Consider the following 17,624-nt stretch of genomic DNA (forward strand, 5'->3'; position numbering starts at 1 on the left):
GGTATGGTGGAGTTATTGTGAGCATTGCCTGGTCACCAAAATCCATGATAAAGGTTTTTATATTAAATGTAAAGTTAGTGATTCTAATTTCTCAACTTCATGTTGCTGACTTTGCTGAATGCAATGGGAATCACAACGCAGGAAGACAGTTTAATGTCAGCGAGAAATTGCTTCATGACTGGCGGCGCAGCTGGAAGCCATTGAAAAACAAAAGTGTCTGATCCCTGTGTCAAAAAACAGGATTTACATTAAAGCGATTGAGGTGGCAAGAGATTTAGGCAATAATTTCAGTGGCTGGCAGGTAGAGAGAGAGGGACTGTCACTTCACATAGGGAACTCGCATTTCACAAAAGATGCCAAGAGACTACAATGAGAAAATTATAAAATTCCAGCACTTCATAATTAAAAAAAGAATTCCTATGGACTTGGACAGATAGGGAACATGGATTAGGTTTCCATGTGCTTTGAAACGCCCCCCGATCGCACTGTTAATAAAACAGGAGAAATCTCATTTCACCATAGTCCTGTCATGTTGTGCAGATGGCACAAAACTGTAGCCACTGGTCATCTTCAAAAGGAAAATGGTCCCCAAAGAGCGCATACCAGCCGGTGTTTCTGTACTAGTGCATGAAAAGGGCTGGATGGAGGAGAAGGGCATGATCAACTGGATTAAAACAGGTGAAACCTACTAGTACATTTCAATGAAGTAGTCTTTAATAGAAAACCTTTTTTTGCTGACAGTAGACCCTCAAAAACAGACTGCGTCTTATTTACCATTATTTACCAGTTTTTACAGTAGGCAACCCTGTCTCCTTGAAATTATTTTTATATACTACCAAACTGTTCCCAGTTATGTTGAGGTGGAAATGTAATCTCTGGCTAGATTATGCTGCGAGGCAATGTGTTTTCTTTTTTGCATGGATGAATGAAGTGCTACATTTATTAACAGCAGCTGTATCTCCAGAAGTTGGTTGGAGTCAAATTGAAAACACCTACGTGGGTGTACTATGGCTGTGTATGGCTGCACATTTCTAACTGTCATTTTCGTTGCTTCTTTACTTTATGGTGTACGTCTCCTTTTGCTTATTATACATACACAATTGTGGTATTGCTACTTTTACTTAAAGGGGCATTAGACAACTTTTCTGTGTTTAAAACTTTTTATAATCACTTTTTAATGCCAATGAGTGAAAAGGCTGTTACATAAGCCAAAAGATGAGACATTCCCCTACTTACTAGGTTGCCTCTATCGGCCGTGGTCAGCTACTTTTGTGAAGACCTTCGGGTCGCGCTTTCCTGGAGAAATGATGCGTGCTTGCTCCCGAGTGCAAGCTCCCATACAGCGGCAACAGAGTGTTGTAGCAATAGTAACAATAGCTCAGAAATTGAGTCTGCTATGGATGGCTTGTTGTTTGAAAATTTCTTTGTCAGCTAATGTTATGAGGCAATCAACGCCAGATCAATGCAGTGTAGCTATGTTACAGCTAGGTGGCTAACTTTTGCTTGCTTGCTTGAACACTTGTTATTCTTATAAACTTACAATCTGAGTGAGTATGTTAGTTTACTAGTTTTTTTCTGTTGTCCTGCTGACAATCAGAAAAACAAACAGGACTGAAAATATGACATCCTTGGTTGAGCCAGCTAGCTGTAACTTTGCCACGCTGCATGGATCTGGTGTTGGTTGCTTCGTAACATTAGCTGGTAAGTAATTTGCAAACGTCAAGCTAGTTAGTATCATGGAGCCAATGGTCAAAACAAAATCTAGGAACGTTGCCATAAGACAAAAACCAAAGCACTGGCAAGTCAGGGCAATACTACATCTACACCAAGTAAGCATTCAGGAATTTTTAGTCATCCAACATCAACAATTGAAGGAGAATCTGAGTGGTTCATTTCTAACTTGAAGATGACTGACCAATGTCAACATTACCAATATGTACATATAACAGATGATAAAACCTTATCACATGAAATGACTATGCTTTCTCTGCTTATGACATTCCATTCTACAGCTGGGATATGTGTATAAACCTGCTGCACACGCAACAGAGTTATTTGGTGATACTGAAATGTTATCTCAACAGGGATGATTTTCAAATGGCTGTAGTTGGACATTTTGGAGTGTTGTGTCGGATGAGGAAAAGGCGAACAGCTTTATGAAAAGCCTTGGCAGATGTCAACATCCATCACTGGATGTGGCGAGTCGCGTGAAAGACTACATGATATCTTCTTCTGCGGCACATGACGCACTCACAGATTATTCTCAACAGACGCTGGCTGAAGGATGTTGAAAAGTTTCTGACCTTTTGGTAAGACTAAACAACGTTATCTTGTCTACTAAAGTTTGTCAGGTTTTAGTGTTTACAAGAAGTGAATGTGGAAATATAAATTGATGATGCCCATATATGACTGGGTAGTGCAACAGGCATATGTCTGAAGTAAATTTTTTTATGAATCTTGAATTTTTTTCTTTGCACCATAGGAAGACATCAGATCTGGAGTCCTTTCAAAACTATATTCTGATGTATGCTGGCAAGCAGTTTGCGTTCTCTCCTGAAGCAAGGACCTCCTCGCTGCACTGCACTATAATCACCACAACCACTGGCCAGTGCATGTCAATTAGAAAGGCGAAGTTTCATAAGTCATATGTGTGAGAACATATTTTATTTTTTGTTTGCCTGAGGAATTATGAGGAGAGTTCAACAAGTTCACTAGAGAATGATGCCATCACTGACGTGGGAATGCCTTGGTAGAATCTCTCTAGATGAATTAAAAACCACACAGTAAAATGTCACTGTCAACTGATCTTAAACTTGTTGTTTTTCAGACAAAAGAGAGTGTACAGCAAGAAGTCCAAACATTACCGTCTATCACAAGGAGCCACTGTGTTTGATTATGGTTCTTGCAACAATATAGAATCTCAAGCTCCTATTCTGTGGATTATATGCCACTGTAATTTAATTTCATTGATTTAATTTCATTTTTTCTCTCTCTCTCTCTCTCTCTACATAAAGGACATGACTTCAGTTACTTGACAGACAATGGGAGCAAGAAAAATTCTAGACAGTTCTTTATTATAGATATCTATTGACAGACTTGTAAAACAGTACAAAAAACTTTATGTATATACAAACATTGTAAAACTTGTAAAAAGATATGTGCATTTTAGTTTTATAAAATAAAGCAGCTTGTATAAGAAAATAAAAGGTAGTTTTTCGTTGCAGGTAATGAACTCATGCTGGAACATTGAACACATTTTCACAGATCATGCGTTTTCTTTTCTTTCACAGCAAACTTTTTTACTTTGTCCTTGTCCTCCACCCTCTAGCATCACTGTCTCTGCTTTCATCTAGTAGAGATGCTGCATAGCCTTTAGAAAGGGAAACCTGAAAAGAAAACAGTGACAGTGTATAAAATGGCATATGATACTGTGATACATAACTTATTTGATGTATGCTGATTGACAGTGACAGAAAAATAAACTTTGTAAGTGTATTTATAGGTTACAACAAATAAACTACTAGAAACTAGATGTAACATGATGTTTTTTTCAGAACCTGTAACTCTGTGAATTTGGGCTGTATGAATAACATTTGATTGATTGACTGTTATAACGGACGTCAGTTTATGATTGTCCTTGCCGGCACAACCACTGGACCAATTCAGTACAGTTAGTTGAAAGTAAGTCTATTGTATTACACTGAAACATTTGTGCATCTATTCAGCTAAACAAGAGTTGTACTTGAAACTCGTGTCAATGATGAAGTGTGGCGACTCTATAATTAGGCTATAATATTCTGCGTAACTACTTCACTAAATGTTAGCATTAGCATCCAGCAAATTCAGCTGTGCTGACACTGCTAAGGGTCATGCTGAAAGCTACACAAAATAGCCATTGATAAAGCTGACTAGCAAGACAACACCGACATCTCATATGTATGTATCAAGAATTGATTAGTAATAAATAACCCTATGTTATATTGTGCTAGCCAACAAGATAACGATTTTACAGTTTATAAACACAATTTCAAATAAATATTACGTTTGTCAAACAGTAAAAACTACGTAATTTCACTTACCTCATCTGTCAACATGATGCCGGTCAATCTCATGCAGTGTCACTGTTTTGGTCGATGCACGCTCATGCCCAAGGAGTACGAACACGGCCGCGAGAGCGAGCAACAGAAGGCTGACTGAACGTCACTTCACTGCCACGAGTGTCGCTAAAAACAACCAATTTTGGGATCTTATCTAATGCCCCTTTAAGTAAGTAAAAGAACTGAATACTTCCTCTGTAATAAAGTAATCTTCCACCTGCAACTAAAAAACATATCAATGTCAGTATTGCATTTAAAACACTACATCTGTTGAATCCTAAAAGAGTGATTATAGTTTGGATTTTTTCTGTACCCTGTGGAACAGGAGCAGGTGACGATGAAGAGGAATCACCAGTGGGTAATGGCAGGCTGGGAGTGCTTTCTTCCTCTGTAACACATGCAAGTTAGACCAGTGAACAGCTATGTAGAAACTTAAGAATTTTACCAGCTGTACACATTTCATGTCAAATAGACAATCTCTGTTTGCCCATTACCAAGCCTGGTCTTAGTTACTTACCCAAAGCTGCCTTTCCAAATGAATTAGACAATTACACAGGTTACATGCTGTTTAAAAATTGTTCTTGTTTTCCATGTCAGGCAGAGAAAAAGAATATAAAAGTGGATTAAAGATAGGCTTACATCCCCTGGTATGTCCACACAGTGGGCAGGCAGAGCAAGAGTGGCTGGGCAGATATTCAGCGCTGTGACTGGAGAAGAGAGAGGCACATCAGAGGCCATGATGTAAAGCAGCGCTGTTGCAGGCATTAAGTCTTAGGATGCACTGCTTGCTTGTCAGATTTGTATCAAGACAAAGAAACAGAACAGAACTAAAAACATGACATGTTTGTGGTGGTGAAAGGGATGACAATGTGAAAAGGAGGGAGAGAAGGAGTGATGGAGAAAAGTAATGAATTAAAGGATCAGTGTGTAGGATTTAAGGTGATCTATTGGCAGAAATGGAATGTAATATTCATAATTATATTTTACTTTGTATATAATCACCTGAAATCAAATATTGTGTTTTTGATAGCTCAGATATTTCTACAGTAGCCCAGAACAGACAAACCAAGAGACCACTGGTCCCGAGAGGTCCTTTTGTGTGATTATGTTATCTGACTGCTGTTGGTTCTCCTTCATGCTTGGATTGGGAGTTGGTTGCAATCTGTAACCTCACCACTAGATGCTACTAAATCCCACAAACTGGTCCTTTAAGAGAATCGAACTACTGACTGTGGCTTATCATCGTCACACATGGATTAAGGTACAGTACATGCTTTTTGTCCACATGCAGGAGTTGTGGTCATTATTCATAACACCTTCATCCGTCAGTCGAGCAGCAGGAAGACCATCATCACTGCATCTTTAAAAAGTGCATGACACTGTATTGATTTATGGAAACAGGAATCCAAGTTCCTGCATACCAAGGCTATTCCTAGAGTGGGTATTTATCACAATGCTCTAACTGAGGCCTCCAGCATAAGCAGATGCTGCTGGGACTGTGCACCACTGTGTTTATTTTGAATGGCTCATATTGTCTGGAACTCATTCCACCTCACATTTATGTTGTTCTTCAGAGACTCAGGACTGTGAACAAGTACTTGGGTTGTGTGGATGTCTGTGTGATTAGGTAATGTTACTGAAATACCTGACTTGTTTTTAACCAACTTGGCTGAAGGCACCACTGTGGCTTTGAACATGGCTTTGATTTCATTGCTTTTCATCAGCAGTTGCATGGGAATTTGCTAGTTGTTACAGTAAAAACACACCTGTGTTTAGGTACACAATAATATTAAAATAAACCTTTGTCATATAATGAATGTCATTCCATGGCTGTGGTCTTCAAAGTGTCAAAATGATACTGGTTCCTATGATGCCATTGTATAACTGCATAGTATATAAGGTGAAAGAGAACGGTCCATGCTGTAGAGAGATGATTATAATGATGATCAAGATAATGGTGTGATGAAGAAGCAGGGGTGGTGATCACTTGCCTGATTCCTTGGGGGCTCTCCAGTCCTGCATCTCCCCCTTTAATCTCTCCATTTCTTTCTCCAGCTCACAATATCTTCTCTCTGCTTTGTGTAACCTGATGGTGGATAAAAAATGAAAGACTGTGAGTTTTCATCACATCCTCCTACAGTTGTTTTGTTTCACCAAGCAAGTCAAGTGAAGCTGGGATGATATACTGCCACCGCTATGGATGCTTGTCTTTATTTCAAGGGTAAATCAAATCCAAAATATAATTCTATGCTTGTAATTTCTCCAGGTGAGGAAAGTTTAAAACTTTAAAAACACAGATACAGTGAATTTTTGTCTTTTGTCCACTGGATCCAGCAAATAAGACCATGTCAATTCAGAGTTAGTTGCCTTCCATTGACTAATTCTAAAAAAGATTTTTAACATTTTCATCGCACTTTTTTTTTTTTTTTTTTTTACAGTACACTTATAAGACGTAATAAGCCATACTTTGTATCAAATTAGATAAAACTATAAATACTATGTTCTTTATTAGACAGTAAACATAAAACGTTATACCCTATTTAGACACTACAGGCTACACCTAAATTATGCTGTAATCAGAAACTGCCTACATGTTAGATCCAAAATAAATTAAAGCTACAAGCAGCGTTAATCAGGCTCTGGCGCTCCTGTGCACCTCGGGGGGCTCGCAGCAGGGCAGTTAAACCAGCCGCGCATCCTAGCAGTTGCTAGACACCGTACCCAGGGGTTAACAAGACAGTCTGCCTGCACAACTCCAGTGTGGAGTCTCATCCGGTGCAGGCTCTAATCTCATGCCGGCTCCAGTGTCAGGACGGGAAGTGCACGCAAGAAAAATCATCTGAACACTAGAAATGCTTTTGTTGTTGATTTATATTTAATTAATCAACATTGTAAATTGAAAACCATTAATTTCTTAAATGTAGCGCACTTGTTGATTTTGCCTATTCCATCTACGTAGCACGTAACATGGGTATCTACTGTATATCAGTGTAGCAACATACTGATTCAAGTCTGCTAGCAACCATATTTTATTCACACATGCATTACATTACAGTGCCTATAAAAAGTATACCCTTAGATGTTTTCCCCTTTGATAGCCTTTATAAATGGAATCATGGTCAATACAATTTGGCTTTTTTGGCAAGAATTTACAAAAAAAAAAACTCTTTAGTGTCAAAGTGAAAACAGATTTCTACAAAGTAATGTCAATTAATTAAAAATATATAATGTAAAATAAGTGATTGCATAAATATTTTCCCCCTTCAAGTCAGTATTTAGTAGATGCACCTTTGGCCACAATCACACGTCTAGTCTGATGGCCAAAAAGCTCTATTTTGGTCTCATCAGACCAAAGAACCTTCTTCCAGTTGACCTTGGAGTCTCCCACATGCCTTTGGGAGAACTCTAGTCAAGATTTAATATGAGCTTTCTTCAACAGTTCTCTTTGCCACTCTCCCATAAAGCTTTGACTGGTGAAGAACCCAGGCAACAGTTGGAGTTAAAAGCTTCAGCAGCTGAGATGGGAGAGACTGTATACACCTTCAGAGTAGTCATAGGTTTCTTGTTGGCCTCCCTCACTAGTCTCCTTCTTGCACGGTCACTCAGTTTGTGAGGACGGCCTGTTCTAGGCAGATTTACAGATGTGCCACATTCCTTCCATTTCTTAACAATGGATTTAACTGAACTCCAGGGGATGTTCAGCAACTTATACTTTTCAGTAACCTTTTCTTGGAGTTGCTTGGAGTGTTCTTTTGTCTTCATGGGGTAATTATAGCCAGGAATACTGGTTAACCAGTGACTGGACCATCTAGACACAGGTGTCTTTATAGTACAATCACTTGGACACATTCACTGCACTCAGGTGATCTCCATTTCACAAATTGTGAGACTACTAGCACCAATTGGCTGGACGTCTGTTGAATTAGGTCAGTCACTTTAAAGGGGGTGAATATTTATGCAATCACTTATTTTACATTATATATTTTTTAATTAATTGACTTTACTTTCTAGAAATCTGTTTTTACTTTTACATGAAAGAGTTTGTTTTTTTTTTTTACAAATTATATTGACCATGATTCCATTATATAAAAGTAATAAAAGGGGAAAACATCCAAGGGGGTGAATAGTTTTGTCCATATAGCCTAGTGACATCAGTTCATAGAAAAACATTAAGCTTGTTGATCTCTCTCTTGTTCTCTTCCTATATTTCTAAAAAAACACTTCTCAAACATAATTTACCTTTGAAGAGTATGACAGTATTTTAGTGCAAACATCTGAATTTAATATGGAAAATGTATTTCATGTTACACAAAACGCTGATGTGTCTACTTGTACTGTAAACCTGAAGATCTTTTGAAGAGATGAGGCTAATAAATATTTTAACTATGCAAGCAATCTCAGCACACATGTGGAGGGCAGGAGTAGTTAATTAAAACCATATTAACATGATTATTATAATATATTATATATATTATAATAATTAACATAATTAGCCTCTGCTTTATTTCATAGCCTCAACATTTGTTATTACTTTAGATGGTTCCACGTAACTCTTATATATACTTTACACCTGAAGGGCTTTTGGAAGACATACAGGCCAATAAACATTTTAACTATGTTTAAATATATAACAGTGTCAGCATACGTGGAAGACAGGAATAGTTAAAACTGTATTTATTATTTTAAAATGCACTAACTTACCTGTGTTCTTCATGGTATAATCAATGTAAATTATTAAGTGCTCCACAAAAAAAAACAAAAACCACACATAAAATGACAAACTTATCAAACATTCTGTTGCCCTTTATTAAGCACAGCAACAACAATAGTAGTGACCTACAAAGCCATTACTTCTCCATTTGACATTCACAGTATGTCAAGTATCCTTTTCCATCACTCATCTCCTCACAAAACTTCCACGTCTTCCATATTGGAAAACTGAAATTTGAATGGCTCCAAGATGGCTTCCCTTTCTTGTTCATCCAGGTTTGCACTTTCTTCCTCAACCCAAAGTTTGGCATACTGCTGTTCAGCCTCTGCCAGTTCCTCTTCTCTTATCTGGATTGTATCGGCCAACTCCACCTTGGCAAGAAATGCCGGTTCATTTCCAACCATTCTGCTGCCTTTTTGCTGTCATGCGCAATCCTGGACTCAACGTTGCCCTATGGAAAAAACAGAGAGAAAAAGGTTGTTCCTATAGCATAACTGCTACACAAACAGTATAATAACCTCTATTATTCACATAAAAATAACATATTGCATTTCATCTTTTCAGATCTACATATATTGTATATAGTATACACTTTAGTTGTAAAGTGTCATTTTGCTACATTCTTTGCTCTGTGCTAGCTTTTTGTCAGGATAACTGTCACGGGTTGCCATGGCGGAAACATTATGTTTGAGATTTTGTTGTGTTGTGTTGTTTGATTTCCTGTTTTTTTTGTAGTTTGTTTCCTTGTGTGTCTTGATGTTTGTACTTCCTGTCTTTGTCCTGTTTCCCTGCTTGTTGATTGTCTGCCCCACCCTAATGTGTTTCACCTGTGTTCAATCACCCTTGCCTCCCTTGTGTCTATTAAGTCTCTGTCCTCCCCTTTGTCTTTGTCAGTTCGTCTGTTATTGTCCCATGAGTTACCGGTTAAGTCCTTGTCTTCCTCGTGCTTCTGGTTCCTGTGTGAAGTCCCTGTTTCCTTGAGCTTTGGTTTTCTGTTTCACTCCCCAGTGTTACTCCGTGCTACCTGTGCAGTTTCCTTGTGTTTTTTTGAAAGTAAAATAATTTCATTCCTCCAACACCCTTGTGTTTGGCATGCATTTGGGTCCAGCTTACCTTAATCGTGACAGTACGAACTGAAAAAATGGTCCCAGCAGCCTATGCCAGTTTCATGGCTTTTTAAAGCTTGCCTCACGGTCAACCTCAATCCTCCCAGCCAGCACCCCCGTCGTCAGGCCCTTTTGCTTGCTGACTGACTCGCAGTCAGATTCGGATCTGGAGGACCCTGAGCCGGTTCCTTTTTGGGGAACTTGGCTAGCCTTTCCTGGGAGGTATCAAGGGTTGGAGCCCCTGGAAAGAAACGCAGGACACAGAGACGCCGGTTCCCCAAGCAGCCTCTGCCCCAGAACTCAAGCTACCAGTCCTGCATCTCCAGCTTCCAGCCCAAGTCCCAACTACCCCGCTATCCAGAGCCTCAGCTCTTCTACAGTGACCATGAGCCTTCGCCAACCACCCTGGCTAACGCATCAGCTGTTCCAGCGTTGCGTTTCCTAGTTGACATCTCTTTGGCTCCTGACTCAATTCATGGGTCGACCATCTTGGCTGACACATCAGCTGTTTCAGCGTCGGGGGTCCCTGTCGACTCCTCCCTTGTTCCTGAGTTGGTGGTTCTGGGCAACGTCACTCCTGTTCCTCATGTCCCATCAGCGGACCAGCTGACTCCTGATTCTGGTTCCCAATTGTCGGTCCGGCCGACTCCTGTTCCTGATTCCCACTCAGCAGCCCAGCCGACTCCTGCTCTTCGTGTCCTGTCGGCAGCCCAGCCGACTTCTGATTCTGTATCCCATTCAGTGGTCCAGCCAACTCCTATTCCTGATTCCCAGTTGGCAGTCCGGTCAAATCCTGCTCCTTGTGTCCTGTCGCCGATAGCTGACTTCTGATTCTGGTTCCCAGTCAGTGGTCTGGCCGACTCCTGCTCTTCGTGTCCTGTTGGCAGTCCAGCTGACTCCTGTTCCTGATTCCCAGTTAGTGGTCCGACTGAATCCTGCTCATCGTGTCCTGTCGGCGGCCCAGCTGACTTCTGACTGTGGTTCCCAGTCGGCGTTCCGGCCGACTCCTGTTCCCCAGTCACAACCCGATCACCTCTCGGTCGCCCTTCAGGGGGTCCCCGTCTTCGCCGTCCTCCCGCTCTACATCTGCAGAAACGACTTCCGGGTCACCCCACTGAAGTGCCCAGCCTGTCCGTATGGCCTCCGGGCCGTCCTCCCAAGTTTCCCTGTTTTGCCCCTGAGCATTAATTGATACTCTTCCGCTCTGCCCTTGTGATCCCAGGCTCCTTCCTTTGCCCTGTTACTTTCCTTCCTGTCCACTGGCCCCTGGATTTTATCTTCATTTGGACAACAAATAACCTGAGCGTTGCAGTCAACATCTTAAGACCTTTGCCCTTGCTAAACTCTTTACAAAAAAAGTTGAACAAAGCTGGACACACACTTATATATAAACACTAAGCTTATGTTATCCTCAGAAAAAAAAGCCAATGCTACTATAAAACTTTAGGAGCTAACACCAGCCAGCGTTGGTGTAACTAACTTTACAATGACAAATAGCACATCCAAATATGTAACATTTGGTAATTTGTGAGATTTAGATTTACACATATTGACAACGGTGGCTATTAAAACGGCAAATATTCGCAAGACCTGTACATTCAGATCTTTTATTGGATATATAGAATCATTCACTTACCGTTGACCATCAGTGACACCGACATACCCGAGTCCTTAGGGAGAAGTTAACAAAAAGTTTATTTCCGGTCTAATACTGGAGCTGGCCTGAGATCAGAGCCTGCACTGGAAGCGCGGCCATACAGGATCGCTCTCGGGGCTAAGATTGCTTGCATCCTTCCCCAGATCTGTGTCTTGACCAATCCTGTCTTTCAGGTCTATGGACAGTTCTCTCGACCTCCTGGCTTGGTTTTCACTCTGACATACACCATCAAGAGACCTTATATAGACAGGTGTGTGCCTTTGCTAATATGTACAATGAATTCAATTAGGCACAGGTGGACTCCAATCAAGTTGTAGAAGCATCTCGAGGACCATTGATAGAAGTAGGATGCACCAGTTGCAAGTGTCATAACAAAGGGTCTTTATACTTATGTAAATGGCATATTTCAGTCTTTTATTTTCAATAAATGAACAAAAAACTCCAAAAACCTGTTTTTGCTTTGTCATTGTGGAGTATTGAGTGTGGATTGATGAACAAAAAAAATTAATTGCATGGCTAGAGTGGGAGTGCCTCTAAAATTTATCTTAAAAAAATCTGTTACTCATCCTTACGGCCAAATATTTCAGTCTTCACACATAATTTCTTCCTTAATAGTAAACAAATTTGTCCCGTTTCATACAAAGTGTCTACTGTATTAAAGAGACTAACAGTATTTGAACTGGGAGCCTCAAACTGATGTGGCTCTGATGCTGTGATCATTTTGCTGATGTTATGTGCCATTTTTTTTTAAATGGCAGAAGTTTGAGAGGTTCGCTGACCCCTTTCCCCCATAGATTTGTATGAGCTCTGTGTCTTCAACAGCCAGACACACACACAGACACACACACACAGACACATTCTCAAAACTTCAACGTCTTTGAAATTGAACTACTTGAGCATTTTTTCAGCTACAGACTTTATTCAAACTTTAAACTGTTCACAACACTTCCAGCTATTAAGCAATTATTCAGCGTACTGATATCTTGAATTAAGATTTCTACTGCTAGGGATGAAGTTCATCTTTCAGTTACTAATAAGAATTATTACTTCTTCACATATTTAAGGCATTTTATTCCTACTTACACCTTTGGCAGTAAATAATTTGGCTTTCAACTGTTTCAAAAACATGTTTCAGTTCTCAGCTTTTGCAGCTAATAGACTTCAGCTCCTCCAGTTTATCATTTTGGCATCTAATTTTTCAAAGCAGTGTTGATCAGTTAATATGAGCTGCTTTTTCAGCTATTTTAGCATTGTGTCAGTAATCTCCTTCAGATTCTCTTCAAATTATAAGTTTTGATTGTAAATATCTGTTTTTTTGGGGGGGGGGTTTCAACCAATTTAGGCATTACAGTTGACACTATGGACTCATTTCTCTCTCACAAGAGAAAACACTACTATCACCTTTAACACTCTCTCATACCCAAAGCGGGGTCTCATGAGGAATCACAGACCCCTGCCATAAACCATCCTACATTCCAAGCTGAACTGATAACCATTGTTCTACATTTGTAAAGCATGTTAAAATGTCATTGAACTAAATGTCTCATCACCATGTAATTCATTTATTATTATTCTGGAAAGATTTCTTTGAATTATGGTCCAAAATTCATTTCTGTAGTCCAAAAGGAAGCAGTTCTGAGGTAAATATCCACCACGTTACAATACTGCCATGTAAGGACCACCATGGACCCCTTATCCTCTAGGGAATTAACCAATACATCCAACTTCACTTTACTATTTGATGTCATAGCTTTAGCAATGTATTTGTGTGATTAAGAATAGCTATATTTGTGTTAGTCAATGTATTCTATGTGTACTATTAACCCACGGTAATATCATTAGCTCAGTTGTATATTCCAACCAATAGATATGTAATTCATGTAGGCTGTTACTAAATATGAATGGGCCATGGTGGGAGTAGAATACGCAACACTTGCACGTAAAACCAAATTAAATAAAACGAACATAAGATTTTATTTCTCTCTTTCTCTATTGAAACAAAGAAAAGAGAGGGAAAATCTAACGGGTGGCAATAACTGTCAAACTGTCGAGGGGGTGTGTAGCAGTTACACACCCCCCGACAGGATAAAACAGCTGGATCCTCCGGCACACGCTCTCCTACGTTCTTGTCTCTTACTTGAGCACTAGCTCACGTTTGTTTCTTGTCTTAAACTTAGCTTTATTACTTTGGTACCAACTTCGTAAATTTTTCCACATTTTCTTTGTTCTAATTTTTCTTGTACTTTTGTGCGCGATTTTTGTCTTTGTTACTCCAACAAGCCAGACCTTCCAAAATGAATCACACACAGGTGTGCATCAAGATATTTTGTCATGCCTTTTTGACAAATTCAATTTTTGTTTAGAAGATTTTGAAGGTTTTGTGTCGTTTGGCCAACACCAATTCCTTCCAAGTTATCTGGCAAAGTAAATTGAACACGAACGCTTATTCCGCCATAAACCTCTGGCCCTTCGGCTACACGCCTGACCAGGACCGACTGACCAGATTTCGAGAGTGCCTACGGAAGAAAGTCTGCTGGCAGACTGCGCCAATGCTGACCCACCGACACACTGGCAGAGCCCGTTACCCCTGGCAACGGTCGTCATCTCTGAGAGAACCCAGTTGGAGCGTGGCGTCCCGGTTGCATAGCAACCTTAACTCCTGGGCTCCAGCCAAGACCTCAATAGCGCGCCCCAACTCAAAGTAAGCTACTCCATCCTAATATATATCCTAATATAACATGACATGACATTCCTCTAATAATACTGTCTAATAAAGTTATCATTGGTCCATGATGGAGGGAATTCAGTGTTATGTATTACAGCATAATTTGTAGAATGGCATCTTTTGGATCTGATATGACACTGTATCTTATTTCCAATTATACTATGATCTTGTAAAATAGTGTCTGACAGATTAGACTCTCCTATTTTATTTCTAATTACAGTATAATTTGTTGGAATAGTGTCTAAGTATTGCCTATTTTAGTTCTAATAGGTAATTACAGTACAAATTAGGTATGCCCTGTGGTGTCTAAATAGGGTAGGACTATGCTTGTTTACCATCTGATAAGAAGATAAAGAAATTAATGTCTAATTTGATACAAAGCACAGCTTGTATTATGTTTGAGTTTAGCGTTTGAACCCTGAAATGCAGAGACAGCGGCAAAAGCCATCTTTAAGGTGTTTAGAGTTAGTAGGGAAACAAGCAACCGGCAGGTGGTGGCGGCTGCGGACTGGCTGGCGTTGCAGGTGAAGTTGGCAAGCTGGCAATCACAGTCTACTGTGATATAAGCAATAAGAATTAAAAGGGATTGGTACTCGGATAGATTGAAAAAAGATGGTGTTTGTGTAAACTGATACCGCTGTAAGTCTTCACTGAGTCCTGATATTTCGTCAGTCTCCTTTGCCTCCTCAGTTTTGATGTGGGTGGATGCAGCACAACCTTGCTCCAGAGTGAGTGGGAGCTCCAATAATGCAGGCAGGTGATCTGGTAGAGTGCCTGTGAGATGCAACAGCTGGCTCTGAATTAGAACCACAGATAGATTAGGTCCAGGACAACAAAGACAATAAGCTAAACAATATTTGCAATCATCACATGAAAAAAGATAACTGTAGCTGTCTTTTAAATGCTGCCAATGAGGTTATGGGATAACTGATGCAACCTGACAAATGCACAAATGGAAGTTCTGACATGTGTGCAGTCTTTAGGGTGTCTCACCAGTTTCTCCAGTGTGCACAGACCCTCAAACTCCCTGAGCCTTGTCTGGTCAATCTGCATCATGATGTCTTGACTGTGGTCGATGGCACCTGTCTGACTATAAAAGAGAGACCAATTAAACAATAGCCAGGAAGACTCCAAATAGAGGCCAGTAAGAGTTGTTTGATGCACATAAACATGCTAATTATATAATCAGTTCACCTGGTAGCAGTGTAAGAATATCCAACGAAAGCCAGGTGTACCCCTATTGGTACTATGTCCATTACATCAGATAGGGTCTCCTGCAGGACACAACAGATACCAATTTTCATACCAGCAACCACCAGCTGATGTTATCTTGTTAGAAGTTCCATGCATTTTATTTGGAGCCTCACTATTAGTGACTATTTTCACGACTGGCAGCTCTTTTAAGTTATGTGATTAAAGACAACAAAAAAATGCAGAATTTGTATCAATACATGTACATGTTTCACGTGACAATTTGTGCCACATAATATAATTTGGGGTTTCTTGCATTCCATCCCAGAAATGTCTGTACCATTAAGTGTGTATGGTACATATGGAATTTTTTTCCATAAATAACATTGGCTCCAGAATAAGTGCATGACATGGAGAGTAACATTCTTTAAAGACAATACCATTTCACTAAGACAGTCATCCAGAATGTCAAAGTTGGAGGTGTCAGTTGGATTGGATACTTCAGGTAGGAAGGGGGCGGAGAGTTTATGCAGGGAACCCCAGTCCAGTCCACAGAAGAACAGGTGGCTCCTGAAGTCACTCATGCCTTTCCTCCCCAGACGGGTTTCCTTCTCACAGATGAGTCCAGTGATGAAGGATCGGGCCTTTCCTGAAATCTCAGGGCCAGGAGGTAACTTGAAATGCTCCTGGGGATTAAAAAAATTTGATTTAACAAAATGAATGGTACAAAGCCTGGTGTTTACACTTCTACTTCTGATAGAACTGAGTGTTCATACTGCTAAAAGTACTACAACCCAGCGAACCTGAGAACTGTACAGGGATTGGTGATTTAGGACATTTTAGAAATTGATTTTTCAATTTGTAGGATGCAACCTGAACTTTAATATAGGTAGATAGATGGATAAATTTAATCAGATGTTTGCAGATATTTCAGTGTGTTTTATGTACCGGAAAGTTGATGATCTTAGCGTATGTTTCAGAGATGGACTCTGCGTAGAAAGGTGTGGTCCCCAGCAGCATTTCATAGGCACACACACCCAAAGCCCACCAGTCACATTCAGGACCATAACCTCCACCTCCCTCTACTGCTCTTAAAATCTCTGGAGACAAATAATCAGGGGTTCCAACTGCAAGCGATGAGTGAACCTGCAATGAAATCAATAGGCTGATTGATTTTCAAAAACAAAAATCCCTTATCTAAATGACACACATTCTGGTTCTGCTTGATCTTGTGGCGTTAGACATGCCCTCCAGTGGTCTGCCTCACATTATTCTCACAGAAAGTTTGTTGTGTGATGGCTTTAACTCCTCTCAAGCATTATCTGGAATGGGTTGCTGCAGGGCTCCATTCTAGGGCCAACTTTATTTTCTCTTTATTTACTCCTATTGAACCAAATTATTAAACAGCACAATATTTTGTTTCATTGCTATGCAGATGATACTCAGCTGTATTTGTCCTGCATAGCATCTGAATCAGATATCTTGGTATCTTCCCTGTGTAATTGCCTAGCTGCAGTAAATCTTCTTCATCTTAACTCCTCCAAAACAGAAATCCTTAATATGAACCTGAGTTCATTCTCATCCTGCATTGTATGGCACAGCACGACCTGGCTTAACCTTGAAATCATTACTTCTAGCCTGTAGCTTGAGATCCTTGGACAAAGCCCTGTTATTCCATGGTCAAAGCTGAATTGTCTCTTACAACTTACTTCAAGTGTATTGCTTTATCTGTAACCTATTTTATTTGTTATTATTATTTTCAACATTGATTCCATGATGTGCCTGACATTTAGCAGTCTTTTTCTCTTCAAAGAGTGTCGAGTGTCAACTCTCACCATCCCATCCTCTAGGATCCTCAGACAGGAACCAAAGTCCCCCAGTCTGATGTGTCCGTCAGCTGTCAGTAGGATGTTGTCCGGTTTGATGTCTCTTTGTAAGGAACAGGGTAGAGGGGTCACATTATTAAAGGTTAGAGAGTTTATACAAGTGTTGTGTGAGATAAGTTGGACTTATTACTCAGAAAAGTGACATTTGACCCATGTGAAAAGTAATGTTACAGTGTTAACACAGTGTTTTAGTTGCTAACACATTAAAATGAGACATAAAGCTAAATTATTGAAACTGACACACATAGAGC

General features: G+C 40.0%; 1 protein-coding gene across 2 annotated transcripts in view; it reads right to left on the minus strand.

Moving 5' to 3' along the window:
• dmpk (DM1 protein kinase) overlaps positions 1-17,624 on the minus strand; it is a 33,604-nt gene that overhangs the window by 5,751 nt on the left and 10,229 nt on the right. The window contains exons 6-14 of one of the 2 annotated variants that reach the window (XM_087173564.1): positions 17,323-17,416; positions 16,436-16,633; positions 15,928-16,173; positions 15,491-15,570; positions 15,290-15,386; positions 14,926-15,092; positions 6,089-6,183; positions 4,737-4,804; positions 4,411-4,485 (exon numbers count right to left, since the gene is read on the minus strand). In XM_087173564.1, coding sequence (XP_087029690.1) covers positions 4,411-4,485; positions 4,737-4,804; positions 6,089-6,183; positions 14,926-15,092; positions 15,290-15,386; positions 15,491-15,570; positions 15,928-16,173; positions 16,436-16,633; positions 17,323-17,416 — 1,120 coding nt within the window. Of the gene's footprint in view, positions 1-3,978; positions 6,184-14,925; positions 15,093-15,289; positions 15,387-15,490; positions 15,571-15,927; positions 16,174-16,435; positions 16,634-17,322; positions 17,417-17,624 lie in introns of those variants that run through there. The other variant, XM_087173563.1, reaches the window with a different exon arrangement.

The sequence above is a fragment of the Seriola lalandi genome, unplaced genomic scaffold, assembly GCF_002814215.2.
Source record: "Seriola lalandi dorsalis isolate HSWRI2012SDOR001 ecotype SW California unplaced genomic scaffold, Sedor1 jcf7180002054256, whole genome shotgun sequence".
NCBI classification, from domain to species: Eukaryota; Metazoa; Chordata; class Actinopteri; order Carangiformes; family Carangidae; genus Seriola; species Seriola lalandi.